General features: G+C 33.0%; 1 protein-coding gene across 1 annotated transcript in view; it reads left to right on the top strand.

Annotated features, from left to right (window-relative positions):
- Window positions 1–26116, top strand: part of ADAMTS19 (ADAM metallopeptidase with thrombospondin type 1 motif 19) — a 228226-nt gene that overhangs the window by 86426 nt on the left and 115684 nt on the right. The window contains exon 10 of the mRNA XM_055301522.1: window positions 20055–20160. Within this exon, the coding sequence (XP_055157497.1) occupies window positions 20055–20160 (106 nt within the window). The remainder of the gene's footprint in view (window positions 1–20054; window positions 20161–26116) is intronic.

Below are 26116 nucleotides of genomic sequence, written 5' to 3'. Positions count from 1 at the left end.
TTTCTTCTAGTAAGATGATTGAAGCAAATTGAGTTTATAAATCATTTTTTCTTTGTTTAATTATTAGTATTTAATTATTAATTATAAGTATTGTTTAATTATTAGTATGGAATAATATCAATGTAATCTATATAATATTAATGTAATTTTTAGTAGGTCAGTTCTATTATATTGAATATTGTCAATTATTAGATGATAAAAATGCAGCAAATGTGTAAGCCTATACAGAAGAAAATGCTTTTCGAGATATTAGAATGATTTGTGTCTTTAATACCTAAATAATCTGATGATGCAGCACATCTTTTGCTTTGCATGTGCCATAGTCTTTCCAATTCTGTTTCTTAACTGGTTGAAAATGGTAATGACTAGAGAAAATTGAGATTATGGAGATGCTTCATTTGCATTGTAGAAATAATACAATTCCATAGGTAGTTTTCTTTAAATTACAAGACACTAGTTCTGACTGGGTTTTTTGAAGGGAACTATCTAGTTTAGGGTAAGCTGGAGTCAACATACTCCACTCTTTCACTGAGTATATTTTATGTGGAAGAATGGAACAACAATTTGAGGATTTTAAAAAGTAAATAGTAGCGTGCATATGGAGAATAAGGCAAGAATTTGAAGTACCACCAAACCAGTGGTAAGTTTATTTTTCTGTCTCTCATCTGGACTCAAAACAGCCCCGACCTGGAAGTGGTCATTAGGGTATGTATAGCGAGAGAGGGAGCTAAGAAATTCCTTTGGTTTGCATCAAGGGCCAGGAAGGTCTCCTAATGCTTAGAGAAAGTGGAGGAAATTTGCCCCACACCAAAACAAACATACAAACAAAAAAACAAAAACAAACAAACAAAAAAAAAACCAAACCTCTGCGTTCTTTCTTGCCCCATCTACCAAGCAATCCTTTCATAGTGGCAGTGGGGATAGCAACAGTGTCAGTAAGAGGAATCATAAAAATTGGAGATGAATCTTCCTCTCTGGTCTATAGAGCTTTTATTTTAAGAGGGAAAGGTGAACCTCATTGCTTTCTGTTCCAGCCCTTTTATTGCCCAAACTTAGACACAAACAGAAAAGTGCACTATAGAGTGGGGTACCTAAGCCACAGACTTTCTGGCAGCATTACTGAAATGAGAACCATAAGAACATGGAAGGGACAAAGGATTTAATGGAAAGGGAAGAGTTAGGGAAAGTAATCTCATACAGTTGCTTATCAACTGCTCTTGGTCACCTCAGCTTTGCATGTGTGAACATGACTATAAAATTTCTTAGCAAAATGAGCTAGTAAGCTACTGAGCCACTGAATTCCCAGCCTGATCCCTAGATGATAAACATAGAGGATGGGAGTATAAATGGCTTTGACAATTGATGATGGAAATTTGACAATTAAACCAAAGCCTACAGAGTCTTGGAATTTTGAAACTTTTGGCTTTATGCTAAAGAATTTTGAAGTATCAGCATTCTTCATAATATTTAAATAAGACTGAGAGTTTCACCATATAGTATTAAAAATGTCCAAGATGGGGGCACCTGAGTGGCTGAGGGTTAAAACATTTGCCTAATGCTCAGGTCATGATCCCAGGATCCTGGGATGGAGTCCTACATCAGGCTTCCCACAGGGAGCCTGCTTTTCCTCTGCCTATGTCTCTGCCTCTCTTTGTGTCTCTCATGAATAAATAAATAAAATCTTAAAAAGAAGTGTCCAAGCTACAACCCCAAATTATACCATCTATAAAGGAATTGGAAAATCTCAATTTACATGAAAAAAGACACTCAACACATACTATGAGGTGGTACAGATTTTGGAATTATATGACAAAGACTAGAATATCTATTATAAAGATATTCTAAAAAGTAAGGGTACATATTTTTGAAATGAATGAAAAGATAGAAAGTCTCAGGAAATAAATAGAATATATAACAAAAAACAAAATGGAAATATTTGAATTTAAAAAGAATAGCCAAAATAAGAATTTCTCTGCATGTACAGAGTAGTAGAATCAAGATAAGAAAAGAGTTTTTGAATGTAATGATAAATCAGAATAAATGATCCAATCTGAACACCAGAAAGTAAAGATTAGGAAAAAATATGAAGACAGTCTTAGGAATCTGTGGGAAATATCACAAGTAGTCATCATGGATCCCAGAAGGAAACAGAAAGAGAAGAATGTGACTGAAGACTTCTCAAATTAGGCAAAAGATTTATATCATCAGATATGAGGCCAGGTTAACTCCAAACAAGACATACCTGGAGAAATGCATAGCCAGAGATATCACAATAAAACAGTAAAAACTAAAGAGAAAGAAAAAATGACACAACCAACAAACTGTTAGTTATAGAAGAACAATAACATTACTAACATATTTGTTACAACAAACCATGAAAGCTGGTTGGGTGGCCCACCATTTTTAAGTTACTGAAAGAAAGGATTGTCAACACAGATAAAGATAAAATAAGAAAATTCTTGGATGAAGGAAAACTAAGAGAATTCATAACCAAAAGAGCATCTTTAAAAGTATTGCCAAAGTAAGTAATTCTAACGGAAGGGAAATTACATTTAATGGAAACTAGAACATCAGGAATAAAGAGCAAAAGAAATGGAGAAGTGACAAATATACTTTCCTCTTGAGTATTTTATATTACTAGTTAATATGTTAGATAGTTGATAGCAAAATTATAACATCATCTGATGGCATTTTTGACATATTTAAATGTAATACATAAGACAACTCCACATCCTTGGAGGAAGTTGAAAGGACCTACATGATGTTAAACTTTCCACATTTCATTTGATGTGGTTTGAAAGTTGAATATGTATAATGTAAAACCTATAGTAAGCAACAACTAAACAAATATATTGAAAGATGTCATTGAAAACAAAATAAATAAATTAAAATGACATACTAAAAAGCTTGAGGCCTTCCCTCTTAAAACTTTTAGTTCGAAAGAGCAAAATCGAGGCTGGAAAGAAGAACAGAGGGCACAAATAACATCAACAATAAAACATGAATAACAAAATGGTAGACCTAAATCCCAACATACATATAAATAAAATAAATAAAAATAGTAAATAGTAAATAAAAAAATAAACACCATTTAAAAAATAAAAATAGTAAATAAAAATAGTCTAAATACAACATTTAAAAAATTTTTCAGATCAAATTGAAAAATAGCAAAGACCCGATTCTTTGCTGTCTGTAAGAAACTCAATTCAAATGTGACACGTAGGTCAAGAGTAAAAATATGAAATACATTTGCCATGAAAAAAACTAAAAAACACTCAAATGGCCAAAATGTACATTTAAGAACAAAGAAAATTACTAAAAACTAAGAGGAACACTATATAATAAAAGGGTCAATTCAGTAAGAAGATATAATGATATTAAATATCTTAGCACCTACCAATAGAGCTTTAAAATTCATGAAAGGAAAACCAACAAAACTAAAAAGGAAAATAGACAAATGCACAGTTGTATTTGGAGCTATCAACACATCTCTTAGTAATGGGTAGTCTGTAGAAAATCAACATTCTTGTAAAAGAATTGAATGACACTATTAACTAACATGTACACACTGCTCTACCCAAAAGAGCAGAAATATATGCTTTTCAAGTTACATTTTCTGAGAGAATATTTTCTAATTCATAAAGCAAACTTTTACAAACCTGAAAGAATTAAATGATACACATTCTGTTCTGGAACATAATGGAATTAAACTAAAAATCAACTATAGAAAAATAAAAAGGGAATATTCTCCAAATATTTGGAAAATGACATTTTTTTTAATTTTTTTTAATTTTTATTTATTTATGATAGTCACAGAGAGAGAGAGAGGCAGAGACACAGGCAGAGGGAGAAGCAGGCTCCATGCACCAGAAGCCCGACGTGGGATTCGATCCCGGGTCTCCAGGATCGCGCCCTGGGCCAAAGGCAGGCGCCAAACCGCTGCGCCACCCAGGGATCCCTGCGCCACCCAGGGATCCCGGAAAATGACATTTATAAATATTTTATGGGTCAAAAGGAAATTACAAAAAAAATTAGAGATGATATTGAACTGAAAAAAAAACCATGAAAAGACAGCATACAAATTATGAGATGCAGGTAAAACAGTGCTTATAGGGAAATTTATAGAATTAAATGCTTTAAGAAGAAGAAAGGTCTTAGATCAATAATCTGAATGTCTGCCTAAATAAGCTGAAAAAGAGGAACAAACAAAACAAAAGAAACATACTCATATCAAACAAAGGGAAGGAACCAATGGAGTGCCTGAGTGGGTCAGACAGTTAAGTGTCTGACTCTTGATTTCGACTCAGGGTCCTGGGATCAAACTTCACATTGGGCTCCACACTCAGCGTGGAGTCCTCTTGGGATTCTTTCGCTCTCCCTCTCCTTGTTCCCCTCCCCCCACTTGCATTCTATCTCTCCCTAAAATAAATAAATAAAATCTTTAAAAAGAAAGAAAGAAAGAATGATCTTTCAAGAAATGGTCTTGAAAACATTGGTCATTATCATGCATAATGAAGAATAATAAAGTTATTTTACTTTTTTTTTAAAGATTTTATTTATTCATGAGAGACACAGAGAGAGAGACAGAGAGAGGCAGAGAAACAACAGAGGGAGAAGCAGGCTTCATGCAGGGAGCCCAATATGGGACTCCATCCTGGGTCTCCAGGATCATGCCCTGGGCCAAAGGCAGGCGCTAAACCGTTGAGCCACCCAGGGATCCCTACCTTTTTGATAAGATAAAGAAACTTTTGTAAATGTTTATACAAAATGGATTGTTAATATAAATGTAAAACTATAAAAGCCTAGATGAAAAGCTAAGAAAAAATCTTTGTGACCTTGAATTAGGTGAAGGGCTTTTAGAAAAATACCAAAAGCATGATCCATTAAATGATAAGTTGATGGACTATGTTTCATCGATATTAAAACAACAAAACCAAAATACTTTTGCTTTATTAAAGAATCTTCAAGCAGACTCCCCACTGAACACAGAGCCTGACATGGGGCTCAATCCTAGGACCCATGAGATAACCACCTGAGTAGAAACCAAGAGTCTGACACTTAACTGACTGAGCCACCAGGGTGCCCTAAAAGTTATATGTGGATTTTTGACTATGTGTGTGTTGGGAGGGATCAGCACTCCTAATTGTTGCATTGTTCAAGGGCCACCTGTCTTCATAAATCACAAATCCAGACACAAGAACTTATATACAGAACATATATATATATATATATATATATAAACTCTCAAAGCTTAACACTAAGAAAACAATTCAAACATGTGCAGGACTTGATATGATATTTCACAAGAAGGATATATAGATAGCAAATAAACACTGCAAAGATGGCATCATCATTTGTCATTAGGGATATGCAAATTAAATCCACAATGGGATATCACTATATACCTATTTTATGACTAAAATACTAACAATATCAAGTGTTGTGGATAATATGGATCAACTTTAATCCTCGTACACTACTGCTGGCAGCGCAAAATTTTACAACTCCTTGGGAAAACAATCTGGCAGTTTCTTATAAAGATATACATATACTTACCATATGACCCAGCAATCCCATTTCTGGGTATTTACTTCAGAAAAATAAGACTTTGCCCAAAACCAATTCATGAATATTTAAACCTACTTTATTCACCATTGTCAAGAACTGGAAACAATCCAATGGTCTTCAAGAGGCAAATGGTTAAACAATCTGGAATTCGAGGAGGACTCACAAAGCATTATGCTCAGTGAAAGAATCTGGTCTCAAAAGGTTATTTGCCTTATGAATCCACTTATATGACATTGTCTAAAAGACAAATCTATAATGATGATCAGGTCAGTGATCCAGTGGTCACTCTTGTTTAAAGATGAGCGATAATATAACTATAAAGGGAAGTACAAGACAGTTTTGGGGAGTGGTGGACCTCTTCTGGTTCCCGATGGTGATAATGATTAAATGAATCAATGTGAGTGTTAAATTTCTTAGGACTGTTCAATAAAAAGTAAATGTTACTGTAAATGAATTTAAAAATTAAAGAGAAACAAATTATGTAATCATTAGATTTGCTTTTGGCATTCCAACCAGGGGATTCCCAAAGGTTTCTGCAGGTTGTATCTTGGCACAGAGTAGCTAATCTGTAGGGCCTAAAGAGCAGAAGAGACTGAAATCCCACCCAGACTTCACCTACCAAATATCTTTGCTCATTCACTTGGGAAGCCTTTTTAAAACATCATCTCCTCACAGTTCCCCTTCTAAATTCACACATGTACTCTTCTGAGGCTCTGATGAAAAGCTGATAATTTTTGCAGACCTTAGTGAGTATGTTCAAATGCATTATTTTAGAATTTCCAAATGGAAGACTATTTCTTTGTTTTCCTTACTTTCCTTTATCCCTGTTCAGATTCTACCCATTTTTCAGAACCCTGATTAATTTACACTTTCGGACTTGTTAGACTGCCTCTCCCTCTACCATGCATGCTTTTGGAGGAATTCAATATTCTTTGCATTCATTTCCTCTGCTTCTAATCTCTTTGTGATCAAGGATCTTGCTGGATGCTTGTCTGTATCCTCAGCGCATAGCACAGTAATGAGCATCCCAGGTGCTTGATCTATGTATTTCTGAATAGAAATGAATTCCCGATAGGAAAATGACATCTTTCCTGTGGTTTACAATAAGAGCAAAGCTGAACTTATCTTGTTTAATTCTTGGCTGCTGGTGTATTTCTTATTAGGCTCTGGCCAGGACATAAATCAGATACTTTATATTTCTATTCTGGCACACATGTTGCAGGGATAAGACTTGGATACATAATTCTTAAGGGATTATTATGAAAAGTGATTGTTCATAGAATACTTCTCAAGATCTTTTACTGTTAAAGCTTCATTTAGTTATGGAATTTTTATATTTGAAAGTATTTTAATGGTACATTAAACCCTATGAATATTAAAATATGCTGAATATATTCTTGGGAAAAAAACATCTTAATTTAGAAAATACCTTGAGGTCCTCCTTATGGTTTTGAAGAGTTGTTCTTATCCTAAGATCTGGAAACGCAACTTTGTATTAACCACACACTTAAGTGTGTTGTCAGTGTATCTACCACATGCCAGGGTTTTTAAATACATCACCTCCTTTAACCCTTCAAAACCTCTGTGTCATAAGGGGTTGTTAACCTCATTTTACAGGTAAGAAAATTTAATATTTAATGATTACCATGTTTCACATAAGCCAACATAGCCTCGAGTATTCTATCTAAATTAATTAGCATTCCTAAGCCAAATGGTTACTTTCCCAATTTTACTGTTAAGAAAACTGAGGCTCAGAAAAAAGAAGTAACTTTTGGGACACCTGGGTGGGTCAGTCAGTTAAATGTCTACCTTTGGCTCAGGTTGTGTTCCTGGAGTCCCAGGATCCAGCCCTGCATTGAACTCCATGCTCAGCGGGGAGTCCACTTCTCCCTCTGCCTTTCCCCCCGCCCCGACTCATGCTCTCTCTCTCTCTCTCTCTCTCTCTCTCTCTTAAATAAATAAATAAATAAATAAATAAATAAATAAATAAATAAATAAATAAATAAAATCTTTTAAAAAAGAAGTAACTTTCCTGTGGTCACACAGCTAAAACTTGAGGCTAGGACTCGAACCCTAGAATATTTGACATGAGCATTAATTCTTAAGGCTTTATTCTCTGCATTTTGCCTTTACTCTACTTAATGCAGAAAACAGGTCATGAAAAATTTGTTGTTGAATTCCAATCAGGATTTTAAAAACACAAATCCTTTTTGAGAAGGATTTTAATCAGTTTACTCTTAACTACCTCTGTGTATAGACCTAAAAAAGCTGAATTCTTAAAAATGCATCTAAAGTTGGAACACTTGTCCTTAAGTAAATGTGCTTTATTTAATAAATTATGTCAAATAACTGTATTAACCTTCATATTTCAGATTTTAGTAGTGGAGATTTAAGAATATCAGATTATTTGTCATTGTGATTATACTGGAATTATATTCTTCAGATTTTTCCAATTTGTAGAATTATTTCTTTTCTTTACTTGAATAAAAGCCACTGATCATACTGAATACAAAGCAAGTCATGAAAAGTAACAAAATGATTAAAAATTGGCATGATGGAAAAAGAATGTTGCGTCAAACTGTATTGCAGTTTGGGTTGGTTTATGGTTGTAAATGCATGCTGTCAGTGCTTTTCCTAGTATTCTAAAAAAGCAATTTATAGAGATTTTTAGTAGCATGATATTTTTAGTTTTAATTGTCCCTGTTTAATGCCTTCAGGATATGATTACGTTATAACATTATAAAAATGAGTTAGCCAAAATTCCTGATTTATACGCAATCAGAACGCTTTTAAATTTTTCCAGCTGTATCCTTCAACTTACTTCACAAAAATCTTTAACTGTGATTCATCTTACCTATTTTTTAAAGCCATGACAGTTTTTTAATCTCCAAGGCAGATGAAATCATTAAGCCTAATTTGTCTTTGTTTTCGTCTTGCTTTTGTGCCCAAAGTCATACAGAAAGCCTAAGAACTCTGATATATCTTCTTTTTAATTAACTTAGCGATGTGAATACCAATATTCATCCATGTTTGTGGTAGACTGCACAGTAAATTTCTCATTTCTGACTTCTAGGCATTAGATGTGTCATCTGCCACATATGGCTTTTTCAACATGCCACAAGCATTGTATTTCCAGAGTTGTGCTGAAATCTAAATTAAGAATTTCAGATGGTATATATTATTAATGATTGATGTATTAAGGATATATCAGGACCACAGTAATGCACATTGGAGTCTGGCTTAATTTAAACTCCCTAAGGTTCTGAGAGTTTAACTTCTGAAACCACCCAGTTATTTGTCCCTAAATTCTCTGAGAGAAGTGAATGTGAAGTAGAATAAATCTAGAATACAAGAGCAGGGAGTACAAAACTAGCCTGCAGACATAAATTTTCTGAATCGTTCTTTCTTTCATACCAAAGCAGCCCTTCTCATTATATTAATGTAGGGAGGAGGTGGGTCTGCTTGGTGGTGAGATTTATTACAAAGATTAAGGGTGTGTGAAAAGAAAAGCAATGATTAAACTTCTTTTGGAACTTGTCTGTTACCGTGACGTCCTCTCCGTCTCTCAAAAGAGCAGAATTTAAGAACTGGCCACCTCTGCCTACTACCCGGCATACCACTCTCCCTCTGGACTCGCTTTCTTTCACTATTTATCCTGAACATTTATTTGAACCATCTTTTACCTGCTTTTACCTGCATCATTTTAATATTTCGTATAGAAGCTTGCCAAAGAATTAGACATGGTATCCATATGCTTAGTCCAGTACTTGTAACTGATTTGAGATGCCCCCATCACACCTTAGGATATAAAATGAGTGGTGATTCACTGTTTAATTTATGTTTAGCAACCGATTAAAAACACATACACACTTTTTTTTTTAACATGTACATTCCCATCTGTAGTTAATTTTGTTGCAATATACATTAAGGTCAAAGATAATACTCAATTAGGAAAAGAACTGTTGTATTAAATCTTTCTCTCACAAGTCCCTACCTCCCTTGTTTCCAGGACAGTGAACACTTAAACATGTCAATTGATGTTAATTTTTCTTCCAGTTTATTTTTTTTTCTTCCAGTTTAAATGACTTTATTCATTTGCCTTTTTGGTTTGATTTTACCTAATACTCAGTTCTTCCAAAAAAGCTCCCCTAACCTCTCCTTTGATCCTTTCCATAGCTGGGATTTTGGGCTATACATCAGAAATCACAGTGCTTTCATTTTCCTCTGAGATCCTTGGTCTCTGCGTCTTTGCAGTGAATTCCTTTGTCTACATGCTGGACTTGGCCTCCAGTATGCATTTGATGGGTTCAACTCAAGGATCTTGGTTTGGTTAGGGTCCTGTAGCTCCTGTTCAACTCTTTCCACCACACTATCTTCCTGCCCTCCCCAATCCCTACCAGTCCAGCTCTTAGTGCTGATGACCCTGCCAGACCACAGTCATGTCATCTATGGGTCCCCTAGGTTAAACTCCAGCCCCCTTTGCCTCCTTGGCAATGAGAGTCAGACATGACAGCACAGCTCCTCTTTCTATCTACCTACCCAGTATTCTCATTAATTCCCTCCTTTAGTCATCTGATGTCTGCCTGGAGTTTCCCAATGCACAGAGTTGCAAAGGCTACCTACCACAAATCCTATTTCTTCCCACCTGCCCTCAGGGAAAAGCCTGTAGATGACTAAGATGTTACCTGGCTAGAAAAACAACACTAGATTTAGCAAAAAGGCCAAGAAACGATTGACCTGGAAAAAGATGTTAATACACCTCATGTTAATACACCTTGAAATGTATTCTTGTGATACTCTACAACATATAGTGTACACTGTACTATATGGGCTACACGTTGGGAATGAATATATTGACTTGTCAGTACATTCCTGCCCTTGCGGTGCTTAGGTTCTAATGGAGAGGTGGCCAATATCCATTAACAAATAATTAATTTGTATATTAAAAGATAAACCCGGCATTGGAAAAAAAAAAGTAATAGATGGAAGTAAGAGATAATCTGGGAGTTCCAAGGTAGGAAGAAGGGTATTTGTAATTTAAATTTGGTGATCAAGAAGATCTGGAGAGAGATATCTAAAGGGGAAATGTTCCAGAATAAAAACCCAGTGAAGAGGTCTTGAGATGGAAATGACAAGAGAAAAGAAAAGGAAGAAAAAAAAAAAAGCGTAGCTGGAGTATAATGAATAAATGGGATTATAATAGAAAATTCTAGATTTTGTATTTCTTCTTTGGGCAGCTTTGGCAAATGTAAGGTTTATTGGCATAAGTTTTTATATATTACCTTGATGTCTTTAGGATTATAGAGATATTTCCTTATCCTTTGTTGATATTGGTAATTTGTATATGTGTCTTTTCTTTATTCTTGATTAGTTTACTAGGGAATTACCAGTTTTGTTAATTTTCTTTTACATTTGTTTTTATAGTTCATTGGTTTTTGCTCTTTATTCTTTCTTTCCCTTTCTTTTCTTAAGCTTTGTTGCTCTCTTCCCAGCTCCTGGAAGGAATTTAATAATTGATTTTCAGTCTCTTATTTTTTATAACATATGCTATAAATTTCTCTAACCACTCTCATTTCAGCCTACACATTTTTTATGTGTTCTATTTTTACTATAACTATGCTTAACATATTTTCTAATTTTCATTAAAATTGCTTTCACTTGTGAACTATTTAGAAGTATATCACCTCATGTCTAGGGAGTTTGGGTTTTTCTAGTTACCTTTTTAGTTGATTTCCAAATTATTTCCATTGTGGTCAATGAACATTCTTTGGGTAATTTCCACTTTTGAAATTTGTTGAGTTTTTTTCACTACTCATTATGTGGTCAAGTTTTATAAATGTATCATATCTACTTAAAAATGAATTTTGTTATTGAGTGTAATGTTCTATTATATCAATTAAGACAGGTTTGCTAATATTTTTTTCAAATTTCTTATGTCTTGAGTGAATTTTTTTATAGATATTTTATCAGCTATTAAAAGAGATTTGTTAAATCTTTGAGGTTAACTGTGGATTTTTCTTAATTTTTTGTTTTTAATATATGTGTATATATATATATACATATTTGAGGCTTATTGAGTAAATACAGATATAGAATTATATGTTGTCTTGTTGAAGTAGTGACCCTTTTATCATGAAAAAAATCCTTCTTTATCTCTCTAGATGCTTATTTAAATTCAATTTGTCTAATTGTGTATATTTATAGTATTTATATTGTCACCCTTTCTCTATTTTGGTTGATGTTTGCATATTATATCATTTTATATTCTTTTACTTCTTGCTTATTTATGTTCCTGTGCTGTATCTAACTTATTTATGTTCTTGTACTTAAGCACAATACAATTAGTTTTTTTTTAAATCTAGTCTTAAAATCTTAATTTGAATTTAATGTAGTCTTTTTTTTAATTCACTCATTCCAACTTTATCAAGATAAAGTTGATAGATAAAATTTGTATATATGTAAGGTAGATAATGTGAGGTTTTAATATACCTATGCATTGTAAAATGATTATCATAATCAAGTTAATTCACACATCTCTCACCTTAGAGAATTTAAATGTCCATTCATTTTGGCAATCACAGTTCTCATGGCATAGTCTTTTTTTATTTAATGAAGTTCTTGTTATGAAATGCTATCTTTTTATCTTTTTCTATTTGCCTTCAGTTCATGTTTCTTTTTTTCTTCCTTGCCTACCTTTTAAAATAGGTAAATCCAATATTTGCATGCCATTTTTAATTATAATTGTTTGTTATATGTTATTTTATTATTGTTTTGCATTTATCTTGTGTATTATGATATATATCATTTTAACATTGATTATTGCTAGAGCTCTTGAACACTTGAACTCCATTTATCCACCAACTACCTATTATTGTTTATACTTCACTTTATATTTTAAGTTTGGAAGACATTAAAATTGGTGTTTTGTGTATTCAGTATTAATTTATAGTTACTCATACATTTACTCTTTCTGGCATTCTTTATTTTCTTCTCTTTATTTTCATGTTTTAGTCTGGAATTTTCTTAACATTTCTTTATACCAGTACTTTGATTTTTAAAGTGTCATGGAGAAGGGGTTTCTTTCTCTGATTAACAAAAAGATTCATTTGGATTGTGGTGGCCCAGTGAATGTAGATTTGAAGCTCCCCATCTTTATGTTAAAAATGCCTTTATTTCATCTTCATTTTCTGTCTAGTTTTTGTATCCACGGCTGCCTTCTCACAGTGGGCCCTTTCTTCATTTGGTTTGTCATTTTTATTTGTGAGCTCATCTTTAGTAGAACTTACTTTTCCTGTGGGAATTCTATGCTTGCTGAGATGATAAAGTGTCTCCTCATAGTGATACTTCATTTGTTTTGAAGTATCTGAACTGACAAGGCTTTTTCCAACCTTTGTATGCTTCGCAAATTGTATGATCAATTTGTACATTGTATTAATGGCTTCATATTACTGTGGCTTTACACCTATGCATGATTGTGGTTTCGGTTTCAATTTGTTAGCAAAGTCTTTTCTGGCATACCCAGAATTTATTTTGAGCCAGGGTTCCTTATTGCTCTCCTGCATATGGATTGTTGAGGTTATTTTCATACATTAAAAGCAATTCCAGGCTTTCTGATTTGTGGATGGATTTCAGGTCTTTACTCCTTAATATGTATCCTTGCAGACATTTTGTAACCGTACCTATTATTTAATAAGACTTATGTCTTTTCTCCCAGACTCTAACAACATTAACTCATGATATTATCACTCCAAATTTGAAAAATCTTAAGCTTTATTTTTGCACTTGGGAATCTTTTATCTTCAAACTTAGCTATATGTTAAAAACTTTGTATATTGCATTTTATTTAGCAGTTTTATGTGTTTTTTTTTTTAACAAAAGGATTCCATCTACCATGTTGCAGGAACACATAAACAACATTTTACTGTCTATAAAATATTCTGACTTTTTGACTAGAGATTTACTATAGTTTTTATTAAACTAATATTCTATTATTATTGGAAGCCACTTTTTCTTAGTATTCTTAGAAACTTTACTTTGAAGAATCTTTTTTTAAAGATTTTATTTATTTATTCATGAGAGACAGAGAGAGAGGCAGAGACACAGGCAGAGGAAGAAGCAGGCTCCATGCAGGGAGCCTGACGTGGGACTCGATCCTGGGACTCCAGGACCACACCCTGGGCTGAAGGCAGACGCTTAACCACTGAGCCACCCAGGCATCTCCTACTATGAAGAATATTATGGATTAAACATTTAAAAGAATCTGCAAGCCTTTTTTTCTTTTAGATTTTAATTATTTATTTGAGAGAGAGAGAGAGAGAGCACATGTGAGCAAGGGGGAGGGGCAGAAGGAGAGGGACAAGCAGACTTCCCTGCTGAGCAAGGAGCCTGACATGGGGCTCCATTCCAGGACTCTGGGATCATGACCTATGCCAAACACAGTTGTTTTACTGATTGAGCCGTCCAGGTACCCCTGGAAGCCTATATTTTAAAATACATTTATAACTATACTGATATAACACTCATAACTTGTATAATTGTACTTTTATATTCCTAGATCATCATCTTGACTTTTAACAGACTAGAGGCAGATAATTAGTGAGCTAGTAAGGGAAGTTATTTTAAAATATGTTCAAAGCCCAATTTGAATGTAATCATGTTAATGGGTTTCATATTGTGTGGGCACTATCATTAAATCATTCTAAAAATTTTTTCTAATTCATGATTGAAATACATTATGATTCTTCAAAATTACATTTTTAGTTGAGGTCACATATTGGGTTATCCTTCATATTAGTCTTTGTGTTAAGGAATTTTATCTATGCCATTCATTTCATACACTGCTTATTGAGGATGTGCTAAATTCATATTGATGTAGAGATGTACCCTGGCTTACACATTTAAGGAACTTAAGCTACCCTTCTGTGAAAGTAGCAACTCTTATTGCTGTCTGCTTTGCCCTTTCCCTGTTTAGTCCTTGGTTCAGGAAGTGTCCCACCCACTCCCCCACTGCCTGAAAATTTGCCCTGCTTTTTCCTGCTTTTTGCTAACCTCTCCCCACTCAATGATACTACCAGGCTGTTTCCCTAAAAGTCTTTCCTACTTTGATTTTGCCCTATTTGGTGCTTTTTTTTTTCTTCTATGATATCTTATGTACATCTTTAGGTTTTAATGATCACATTTTAAAATGAGTATTAGTGTGGCTTATGCTCCTGAAGGCATGCTTGGCATTTATGCATCTTTGTACTTGTCACCTCTTACAGTACTTGTTCCATTAGGCCTCAAGCAATAGTAGGACTCATAGGTAGTAAATAACTTTCCTCCTAGGATACAATCCTAGGATAAATATCTTACTTAGGATTGTGTAGGATGTTGTGCCAGGAAAGACAAGATTTTTAATTTAGGGAGTCTAGCTAGTGCTTAAAGGCAACAGAGCTGGAGCTGGACAATTTAATTTTGTTAGGATACATCTGTCTGATTACATAAAAACTGATTTCCTGATTAATCCATTATTATTACATGCTTCCTGCAAGGCTTTAGGGGTCTGTGATTATCTTGAAGAAGTATCAAATTACATCCTAGGATAGTATGTTTTTATTTTTAGTTGAGAAATTCTTGTGACACCTCATACATTACTTGATTCATTTTTAGGTAGGAAATTATAGGGTTTTTTTTTTTTGGTGTCCTTTGTGTTTGTAGAGTTTTTTTTTTTTTATATAAAAAGTGTTTTAAAAAGAGTCTGTATTTTATCTATCTTTAAATAACAGCTGTGTTAAATCCTTTCCCCTTCTAAACTCTACCCCTTATTATAATAAGAAACATGTGAGTTTTTGAAAGGAACTGAAAAGCATAGGCTTTTAAACAGAATAATACAAATCATTTAAATTAGTCATGGTTACAATTATTCTCCATAACTTTCAAGTTAAAGAAAATCTTCCTGGTGTGCCAAATATAAGACAATGAAATTCAAATTTATCAGAGTCTTAGTTGAAGATTCTGACTATACACATAATTAAAAAAAGGAGGAGAGGGTCATTTTGTCAAATTGCATCCTGTCCTATAAGAGATTCTATTAATTACTATTTAAATTTCATAGACATGATTATCATATTCATGCCTTTAATCTTCTCATTATAAAAATATAAACACATAAATGAATTTGGAAAATTAGAAAAGAGGAAGAAAAATTATTATCTTGTCACATAATGTGGTTGCCATTAGAAAATTATAATTATACAGTCTTTTGTTTTAAGCTCTATGTCTAATGTGGAGCTTGAACTTACAACTCTGAGGTACAGTTGCATTCTCTGCTGACTAAACCATCCAGGCACCCCCATTTTTACACAGTCTTTTTGTTCTCCTTTGAAAATGTGATGGTATAGATTTTTTAATACTTGGGTGTAGTCATACCTCTAATGCTAATATGTACTCAATTTTAAATTACATTTTTTTTAGATTTTATTTATTTATTCATGAGAGACACAGAAAGAGAGGGTCAGAGACATAGGCAGAAGCAGGAGCATGCTCCATGCAGGGAGCCTGATGTGGGACTCAATCCCAGTACTCCAGGAACACACTCTGAGCCAGGCAGACACGCTTAACCGCTGAGCAACCCAGGCGTCCCTAAATTACATTTTATTGTATATAAATTTATATTTTATGGTCTAAAATAAGTCTTTTATATTATAAATTATAATTTTTATCAGTATATTTCTTTCATGACCACACAGTGCTCATTGATTTCCCATAGCCTGGTGAGGAATCTAGGGCCCCAAGAATGCGTACTGTTCATTCTTTCTCTTTCCTTATCCCACAAGGCTGGTGCTAGGAAAATGTCAAAGTTGTATACCTCTTGCATTCCTCTTGCTTCCTACTGCAGCATCCAAGTCAAAATCTCTCTTGTCTTCATATAGAAACTCTGCATTTAGAACTGAAGCTCTTCAGTTTACCATCTTAACTGTCTCTGTCACTGTGATGGATTGTTCTCCTTGACGCTCACCCACATTTCATGTGGATATTGGCCACCTTTCCCCCCTTCCTGAGTGCATTATGATCATGTGCAATTTCACGTTCATATAATCAGTTCAACTAATGCTACTTAATAATTCTTGGACCTCTGTCTGGATGACGTCTATCTTTCTCTACTCTCCTGGCAATAGTTAATCATGTCATGGAAATTCGCCTCTGAAATCTTATGTTAATCTCTTATTACAGTCTCCAATACTTTTTCTTATTATTTAAGAAAGAGATAGGATTTTTTTTTGGTGTCCTTTGTGTTTGTAGAGTTTTTTTTACATAAAAAGTGTTTTTAAAAGAGTCTGTATTTTATCTATCTTATTATTATAAGATTTCTTATTATAGTCTCCAATACTTTTTCAGAGAGTATGTTCTTTTTCTTCATTGATGACTCTAATCTCCAGACAACTGTATTGTATCCTCCAAATTATCAGCTTCCCTTTGACTTTACTTCTTCCCTTATCTAGCCCTGCAATTTCTGTCCCTTGTTTCACTCTCAAATTACTGCCAACTCTTATATCCTTTGATTCTTCCTTTAGACCTAATCTATAAATTCTCAGCCCAAATTTAATCCAAATATTACTCTTCTCTGTTTCAACCATTAGGTTGAATATCATTTCCTTGGGCATATTAGTGCTAGTCCAGGCTCATGCTCTGCATCCTCAGCTGAACCATCTGTTTTCTGACCCATGGGCATTAAGTATTCCCATAGTATTTAATCAGCTCTCTTTCCCGTTTCTCTCACTATTCCAAGCTTTTGTTTCTTTTTCAAAAAATACTCACTCCCATCTACCTTTGACCTACACCTAGCATTGCATCCTTTCTCACTTGACATACACGAATATCAGAAAGTAATTTCTTTAACTTAACAAATGGCATCTGCAAAAGTCTTCCAGCAGTGTGCCTGGGTGGCAGTTGATTAAATCTCTGACTTTTGGTTTTAGCTCAGGTCCTGATCTCGGGGTCTTGAGATCAAGCTCGGCATCTGGCTTCATGCTCAGCAGAGAGTCTGCTTGAGATTTTCTCTCTCTCTCTCCTTCCCCCCTCCACTCTCTCTATCTCTCTGTTTCTCTGTCTCTCGAATAAATAAATCCCTTTTTTTAAAAAAAAAAAAAAGATCCTAACCAATGTAGTAAGATAACAGAAAAATATGGGAAAAAATACAAATGTAGACTAGAAAGAATAATATAGAAGAGGTAAGAATTAAAAACAAGTTACAATACTGTTTTTGGTGGGAATAATCTATTTGAAGGGATGCAGGAGAAGAAATCTAATTGAAGTGACTAAATTTGATATGTACTGGTCCATGCAGGAAAGAGACATGATATAATGACATCTCACATTAGCTGACTTTTAGTCTGCAAGGTGATAAGGTTATTGTAGTGGTGAAATATATGGGCCTCCTAAGGGAAATTTGTACCAAACAGTGATCTTTGGCATGCAGTTATAGTTGAACTTAATCTAGTATTTTTGTGGAACATTTAGTCTCAAGTTATATACTTTTTAAAATTTTCAAATTCTCAAGATAATTTTAAATATCCTATTAAGAGATACTTTGTGTTTACCCTCCTTCCCTCCTTCTTTCCATCTTTCTTTCCTTTCAACTACAACACAAGTTCAATTACTCTCATTCTTGTTTCCCATATTTAGTTGTGTTAATAAGTACATGAATTAGGTCTCCTAAAATTTATATTATGTTTAAGAATCTCTTAAAGTTTTATTTGATTCATAATTTAATAGAACTAGATAACAAATATATTTTTTATTCTCCTCTTTTCCTCTGTTCCTAACCCCTCTGTGTTTACCCATACTTTCATCTTTATTTCCTACCATATTTTGATGGAACCCTGGAGTAATTTCAGTTCTTAATCAGCCTAATGAAATAGTAGGACTTATCACTTGTTTATTCATCCATCCAATCATAAGGAAGTAATTTCATCTATTTGTAGATTTTATATCTTAAACATATCTCAAAATAGATAATGTCACATCTTCACATATTTCATCTCTTGGCTGTTTCTTCCTATAGTTGTGTTTTTAAAATAATGTGTTTATACTATATTTTGCTTAGAGAATGTATCTTCATTTTCCTGATAGGCCAGTGGGTACCAGGCCTTGAGAGTCTGCATGAAGATTTGAATGCGTAGTCGAGCATTTCAGATACTCCATTTTCAATCCTTGAACAATGCCTCTGTTCAAACCTTGTTATCTCCTTCTTAAGTCTCTGTAGGGTTCTACCACAGTCATAATATCCTCCTCCCCTGTCATTTGGGCTTTGGCTCCACTAAATCATCCTCCCTGAATCTTCTGTTTTGCCAAAACCTGAGCTAGGTGATTTATTCTTTTATTTAAATATAATCATCTCATAACATTATTTCTTATGTTTCTGAAGAGAGAAGAAAAGTCACAAACAGCTAACCATTTTTAACTAGGACCACTCTGCACTAAATTGTACTTAGCAGGAAACTAAAAGTTAGTTGGCAATGGATTCAAAGTTCATTTTAAATCCTCATTCTATAATATTTAGTAGTCAAGTGATATTTGGCAAATCATTTCACCTGTACTGACCTTAATTTCTTCATATAATGAGCTTAAAGGTATTTTATTAGGATATAAAGATTACAGAACATACATATAATTCAATAAATAACAGATACTACTTTTTAATAAACTTTGTTTGTTGGAAATGCATTAAAACTTACACTTGGAAGGTTACAGTTCTTTGTGTTGGATGATATTTATTCAGGGATGTATCTTAGTAATGTAGTACATAAATCTTTGACTAAGGGCTATCAACAGTTTTACATATTCTCTTATCACTGATTTAAATCTAAAAGATCAAATATTTTACTGAAATTGCTGTCTTAGATAATATTTCAGTATATATATTCTGCAATTGGACCATCTCCTTAGCCAAAAGTTTTCAAAGGAAATACTTTTCAATATTCCAAATATCACAAGTAGTTCTTATGTCATATTAAAATTATATTTTACAAAATAAAATTTAAAAATTTTATTAACTCAAAATATAAATGTAAGCTTAAGAATGCAATATACATTGTTTATTTTATTTTAGGGTGTTTCTTTGAAACTAGGTTCTTTAATGTGAATTGAAAAATATTTAAGTTAATCATTGCTTTTTGAGTTACATTTTCTTAGTCGTGTCCATTCATTTTTCTTACGTGACAGTGAAAAGTGGTATTTATGAAATGTGTCCTTTATAGCATGCATTTTGAGAATTGGATAATTTACTAAATAATCTGAAATATAAAGTTGAAAAGCATATTAAGAGTTTATTGAATGATTCATACATACATCATTTCCCTTAAAATTCCATTTATAAGGCGTAGATATCACAGTTTAATATTGGTGTATTTGAATGGAAAAACTATTTTTCATTTCTTCCACTGATGCATACCATAAACATTTACATTTGAATCTGACATATGATAATTCATATTTATGTTTTCTAGGTATAGCTTATTTGAGTGGAATGTGTAGTGAAAAACGAAAATGTGTTATTGCTGAAGACAATGGCCTGAATCTTGCATTTACAGTTGCTCATGAAATGGGTCACAAGTAAGTAAAAATTTTGCCTATGCCACATATTAGCATATAACTTCTTTGTAATTTGAGTTGTTGAATCACATGCACATCTCTTGGGCTTGGGAGACACTAGGGTTTTTTAAAAATTAGGGAAACAAAAGGATGGCAAATATCATCTAAATTTAAAGTGTCTTCTGGATATTGTAATCATTCCTGAGACTTTGAATAAAATCTTACTACATTATTAAAATTCACATTAGGACATTCATTACATGGCACATGATTCATTTCACTATACATTTCTAAATGATATAAACATGGCAAAAATCATGACACTTCAAAGCAATACATTATTCAAATATCCAAAGAAAACACTTTATACAAATAAAATATTTCCAAACTATAATAGCATGTTTAATTCCTTTACTCTGTATCAAGTAATAACAATCTACATGGTTTGGAGTAATGTATTTGAAAGAAACTCCATCTGATCTCACAGTTAATATGTAATGAACCGTATGTTTGAGAAACAGTTCTAAGTACTTTACATGGTTTTGTTCATTTAAGACTCAAAAAGGAAGGATCTTATTTTACAGATAATGTTAATAGCAATAATAATTAGTTATAGCAACATTTATATAGTACTTACTATCTGTCAGGACATTTCTAAGTGCTTTATAAATCCTCAGAACATTTTGGGGAGGTATGGCTATTGGAGAACCCATTTTATAGGGGAGAAAACTTATAGGGGGTATGGAGAGGTGAATTTACCCTCCCAAAGTTAGGAAAATAGTAAGTGTTAGAGGAAGGATTTGAACTTGGGTAATTTAATTGAAGTCTACTGTTCTGTATTTTTACCTTAAGTTATCTGTTATCTTTGGGCCTTTGATCACTCATTAGTAAAATAGGGATGATACCTGTGTTATGAGGTTGGTCTGGGATTCAGATTATGTAAGAAAAAGCACATGTTTACAGGCAGTATATTATAGTAGAAATGATGTGGAGTCAGACTGAATTTTGAATGTGGGCTTCCCTGCGTGCTAGCAGTATCAACAGTACATATGAAAAGTATTTTAATTGGACTCAGATTTAGTGAGGTCCTACTCAGGGAGGTGATCTTTATGGAGGCCTCTTTGGTCAAGGACATATTTAGTTTGGCTGGTAGTGTTTAAAAATTTGAATCAGTTGCCAACATTAAAAAGTATAAATTTGACATAAAAATTTAAATTTCCAGACCTGGCAACATTAGACCTACAGTCCCATATGGCAGCCATTCCTTGGAGCTGAGTAGCGTCTGTACCCTTTAGACTGGGCCCATCTTTCCCAGCTCATCACAGGCTGCAACTCTGTAGTATTGTAGTATCACAGACCCGGCTCACTCCATTTTCATTACATGCCTGGACCCTGTAGACAATTGAGTGAATTGAGCTGTGGAATTTGATTGGTATAAAAAAGCTCACAAGAAGATTTATATAGGACATAACAGGGTTTGATTAAAAAATACTTTTTAAGGAAATATAGAAAAATGATCAAGTTATAATTATACAACTCAATGAATTATCAGAAATTGAATATGACCATGTACTCATAACCTAGTCTAAGAAATAAAACATCCACAGTGGTTGATTTTTGATGTCACTGTTTTTAAATGTAAATATACTTTCATTTTCTTCTGTGCTGGCTTTCAGTAGTCAAGTCTGGAGTTGTCTACAATACAAAGCATTTATTTGTTATTCAATAAAGAAACAAAAAAAAAGATAAATAACATTTTAAGATCATCATCCTTTAGGGAAAGTATGCCCTGTACTAACCTAATTCGCTGTTATACTCCAGGAATTAGACTCTTAATTCCAACATAATTTAAAGATATTCCAGCTTAATCATATACTAAGGAAAACCATGTGCATTATTTGAATGAAACATGGTGAAAATAATGTTTAGAGGCAAGAAAAAGTTGGTATTAAAAATTTTTAAGAGAACAAATGCAAATTCATCATAAGTACAGTTTTTATAAGTGTAAGTTTCCTAATAATATAATTTTCACTCTTTAGCTATGCATTAACAGCATGATATACAATCAATAATAACAGACAAGTGACCTGAATAGTGAAGGGTTCATTTTATGAAGCAATCTAACTTTACTTTAGTATGTGCAAAATAAATTTATTTAATCTCTGCTGTATTTTAAAAATTAGGAAAAGCACATATTAAAGAAACCAGCCACAATGCAAGTTACTTTATTAACATGCAAAGGCTTGGTCAAGAACCTCTAACTACTTAAAAACTAAATTATATAGTTTAAGGAAAGGCCACTTGAGCTTTATGTAGTAGAAACATTGGTTTATGACTAGGAACTCAGGTTGGAATGGCTAAAATGGTAGTAAAATATTATTTTATTTGACTTTTATAGAGCTGTACCCAAAATCAATAGAAATGTGCCAAAGGTAGGGTAATGCTGGATGGATTAAGACCAGGACATGTGATAGATGTTGAACTACTTAGTTACTAAAAGTCCTCTTTACTTGTAAGCAATATTTGTCTCAAAAGTAGAGGCTAGTGTTCTTCTTAATGATAGAATAATAACAGAATACTTGTCTTCGACAAAGGATACAATGAACAGACAGGAAAAAGGTTATCTGTATGAATTATATCATCATGATCCAGTATAAGATATAAAGCACAATAAAAGAAAAATGTGGGAAAAGGAAATAAAAAACAATGTTCATATACACATAGTCTCTCAAATGGGCAGTTTTCACAAATGTTAATTATATCTATGGATCCTATGTGTGCACAAACAAATAACAGAGCTCTTTTACTTAGGGATATAATTAAGTCAACTACTTAAGTGAAACTGTTAAATTCTTACTTTTTTCTTTTTGAATTTCTTTCGTTTTTTGGGGGGAGAGGTTATAATGTTTTCCAGTTTATTTCCTTATGGATCATATTTAATATTGCAACCCACAATTTTAGAATGGCAGAATGATTCCATTTAAACTGGTTAATTAAAGAAAGTCTTTATAATCACACATGAAATGTTTCTAAATTGATTTGGGATGAGTGTGTTTATGTTTGTTACTTTGAATTTGGTTTCTGGAATTTCCCAGAGAAACACCACATATTGCTGGAAAAGTCAATAAGGGCCACCAAGTAATAAAAACTAAGTGTTAAGGGTGAGAATTTTAGTAATTGAAGAGGAAAAAAAAAAAACTTCTTTTACTATTTCAAAGGAATCTTAAATGTAAAAATGTATCAAATTTTCCTTTAGGAAATTACCAATTAAAAAAATCTATGTAATTATATACAAAAGTATAGATTAGTACCCATAGCAAGGAAAAGAGAATAAAAGCTTTATACCAATGTTAATGATTCCTTTTCAAAATTATTTTCCTTTCTACACAATAGGTCAAGGGGTGTGATTTTTTTCTTATAACCGTTTTCAACCATACCATGTTTTTATTGATATTAAATATATTTATATTCATGAATATAATAAATATATTCATTAATTTACTGTAATAAAGGCTAAAACTTTTTTTAATTTTATTTTTATAAATAATACATTAGGAAGTCGTTCATGAATTTAATGAAGTTTATTATATATTGTACATTACCTTTATAACCAATAATTTGTTAAAGTAAAATATTTTACTTTGATCCAAAAAAAAGAAATTTTACTTTGACTTCAAACCATACTTTATTACCAATATATAAATTGTGGTTAGATTACTATGTTTGAGGAGTGTCCCCAAGACCGCCCTCAGGTTCAATGATTTGTTAAGAGGACTCACAAAATTGAGTAAAGCTATATTACTCATAATGATAGTTTATTACAGTAAAAGGATATATATTAAAATTAGTAAGGAACAGACATACGGGGCAGTGTCCAGGGGACACATGGCACAAACCTTAAGTTGTCTTCTCCTAGTGGAGTTGTGCAGAACGAACTGTGTGTTAACTCTCTAAACAGTGATGTGTAAAAACACACACATGAGGTATTGCCAACTGAAGAAACTAACCTGAGCTTTGGTATCCAGGATTTTAAATAGATGGTAATGTTGGTCATGGAGGCACAAGTGACCACCCACAGGCAGGTCTTCATCTCCATCCCCTCCAGAAGTGAAACTGGCCAAGACCTACTCCAAGATCATACTGTTATTATAAGCTGTCTGGCTTGTCCTAGGGCCCCCAGATAAACAAAGATATTCTTATCACAAAAGATATTCCGAAGGTTTATAGGTTACCTCCCTGGAGCTGGGTCAGGACCAGATCTATTTGCAGGTTTTGGACCACCCAAACTTGCAGAGTTAACTTTTTACTGCGCAATTATGCAATATTTTTAAAGTCTTAAGATAACATATTTATATCAGATTGCTAAAAGCTTTCTAATAAATATAATAATGTCTTCTTTTATTAGCAGACATTGTACTAAATACTGTGTATTTCTCTATAATACAATCTCCTAAAAATCTGGAGCTGTATTTTGTGATTATTGCCTTTTTACAGATGAGGAAACTGAAGTTAATAGAGATTAATTTTTCAGGAGTTCTTTTGATAGTTCTTTTGAACATTCTTTTTTCATCAGATATATTGTTAAGATCTCTCCAGGTCTCTTAGTGAAATCTTGTTCATGTTTTCGAACTGCAAATTTTTTTAGTAGTCAAATGTCATTTTTAAATAATTTCTCCTATAGTTTTTTACAATTAGAAGTGCCTCCTCATTCTAAAATTTAAAAAACACATTTTTGTCTACTTGTTTTATATTTTCTTCTGTCTTCTTTCTCTCATTGTCTCTCTCTCCCTTTTCCACCATTGAGTACTAGAAGACCACCTAGAATCTGTTTTAGTATATGTAGTAAAGTTTTCTCCATTAAATTTGAGTGTTCATTAACTGCTCAATAAATTATCATACTGTTCAAAATGTGGTCTCTTATGATGTCAGGACTATGCCAGAATACAGCACATTGCTTGCTTCATTGAAAAAAATCTTGAAAAAGAAAAGAAAAGAAAAGAAAATACAGTCAGCTGAATTCAACTGTATGCTTAGTGATGTAGCTGATTTTATTCTAATGCCAGCTACTTATCTAGCTACAAATCTGTAAAAAGGAGTTTACCTAATGGCATCCAGGGCACAGACCACACTCTGAGTAGCCCTGCCACATAATACTTATTCTACATCAGTGCTGCTTGGAAGTCATGTTTGAGTTGGTAGAGAGCCCAATATTTTTATTTTTAGCCTAAAAGGTGGTCTGTAATTGAATTGTATATGCTTGTTCTCATTTATTTGTGAAGCACTTTCAGCTATAAATTCTGTGATGCAATCCTTTGCCAATAATACAAGTGTATTTTTGTACAAATATTTAGTGGTGGTTTAGATTGTTTTGTTATATATATATATTATACATATATATTATAACAAAAATATAAATATATGCATCATATAGAATACACATATATGATTTATATAACAAAAAATATAAATATATACCATATATACATATTACATCCTTGTTTCTTTGTAGCTGTAAATAATTCAATCCTTTCTGTGAATTCCAACCAAAAGTAAAAGAACCTCTCATGTTGAGTAAGCTCTTACGAAAATTTATCCCCAGGTCTTAGATATGATAAATATATGAATTATCAGGGAAACAATAGTTCTAAAGATAATTGTTAGTAGCATAACCCTATGAGTATTTTTCTGGCTTCACTAAATCTGGAGATCTATTGGACAGCAAAACTACACTGACTTAGCACATGGAGACCAAAGACTTCTGCTCCCACCTGCAGAAGGAAGATAATAATATTAGCTTTATTTTAGAGAAGTTGATTGCGAAAGCTCACACAGCTAATTCAGTGCCTGAATGGATGTGCAGAGTCAAACTGTCCAAATCCAGAGTTCATGTTGTTAGTAACTGTACTACATCACAAATCCCAAAGGATACTTTTTTTTTTTTTTCAGAGAGAGAGAAAGAACACAAGTGTGTGCACTA

Source organism: Nyctereutes procyonoides, unplaced genomic scaffold, assembly GCF_905146905.1.
Source record: "Nyctereutes procyonoides isolate TBG_1078 unplaced genomic scaffold, NYPRO_anot_genome, whole genome shotgun sequence".
NCBI lineage: Eukaryota > Metazoa > Chordata > Mammalia > Carnivora > Canidae > Nyctereutes > Nyctereutes procyonoides.
This window is presented reverse-complemented; position numbering and strand designations above follow the sequence as displayed.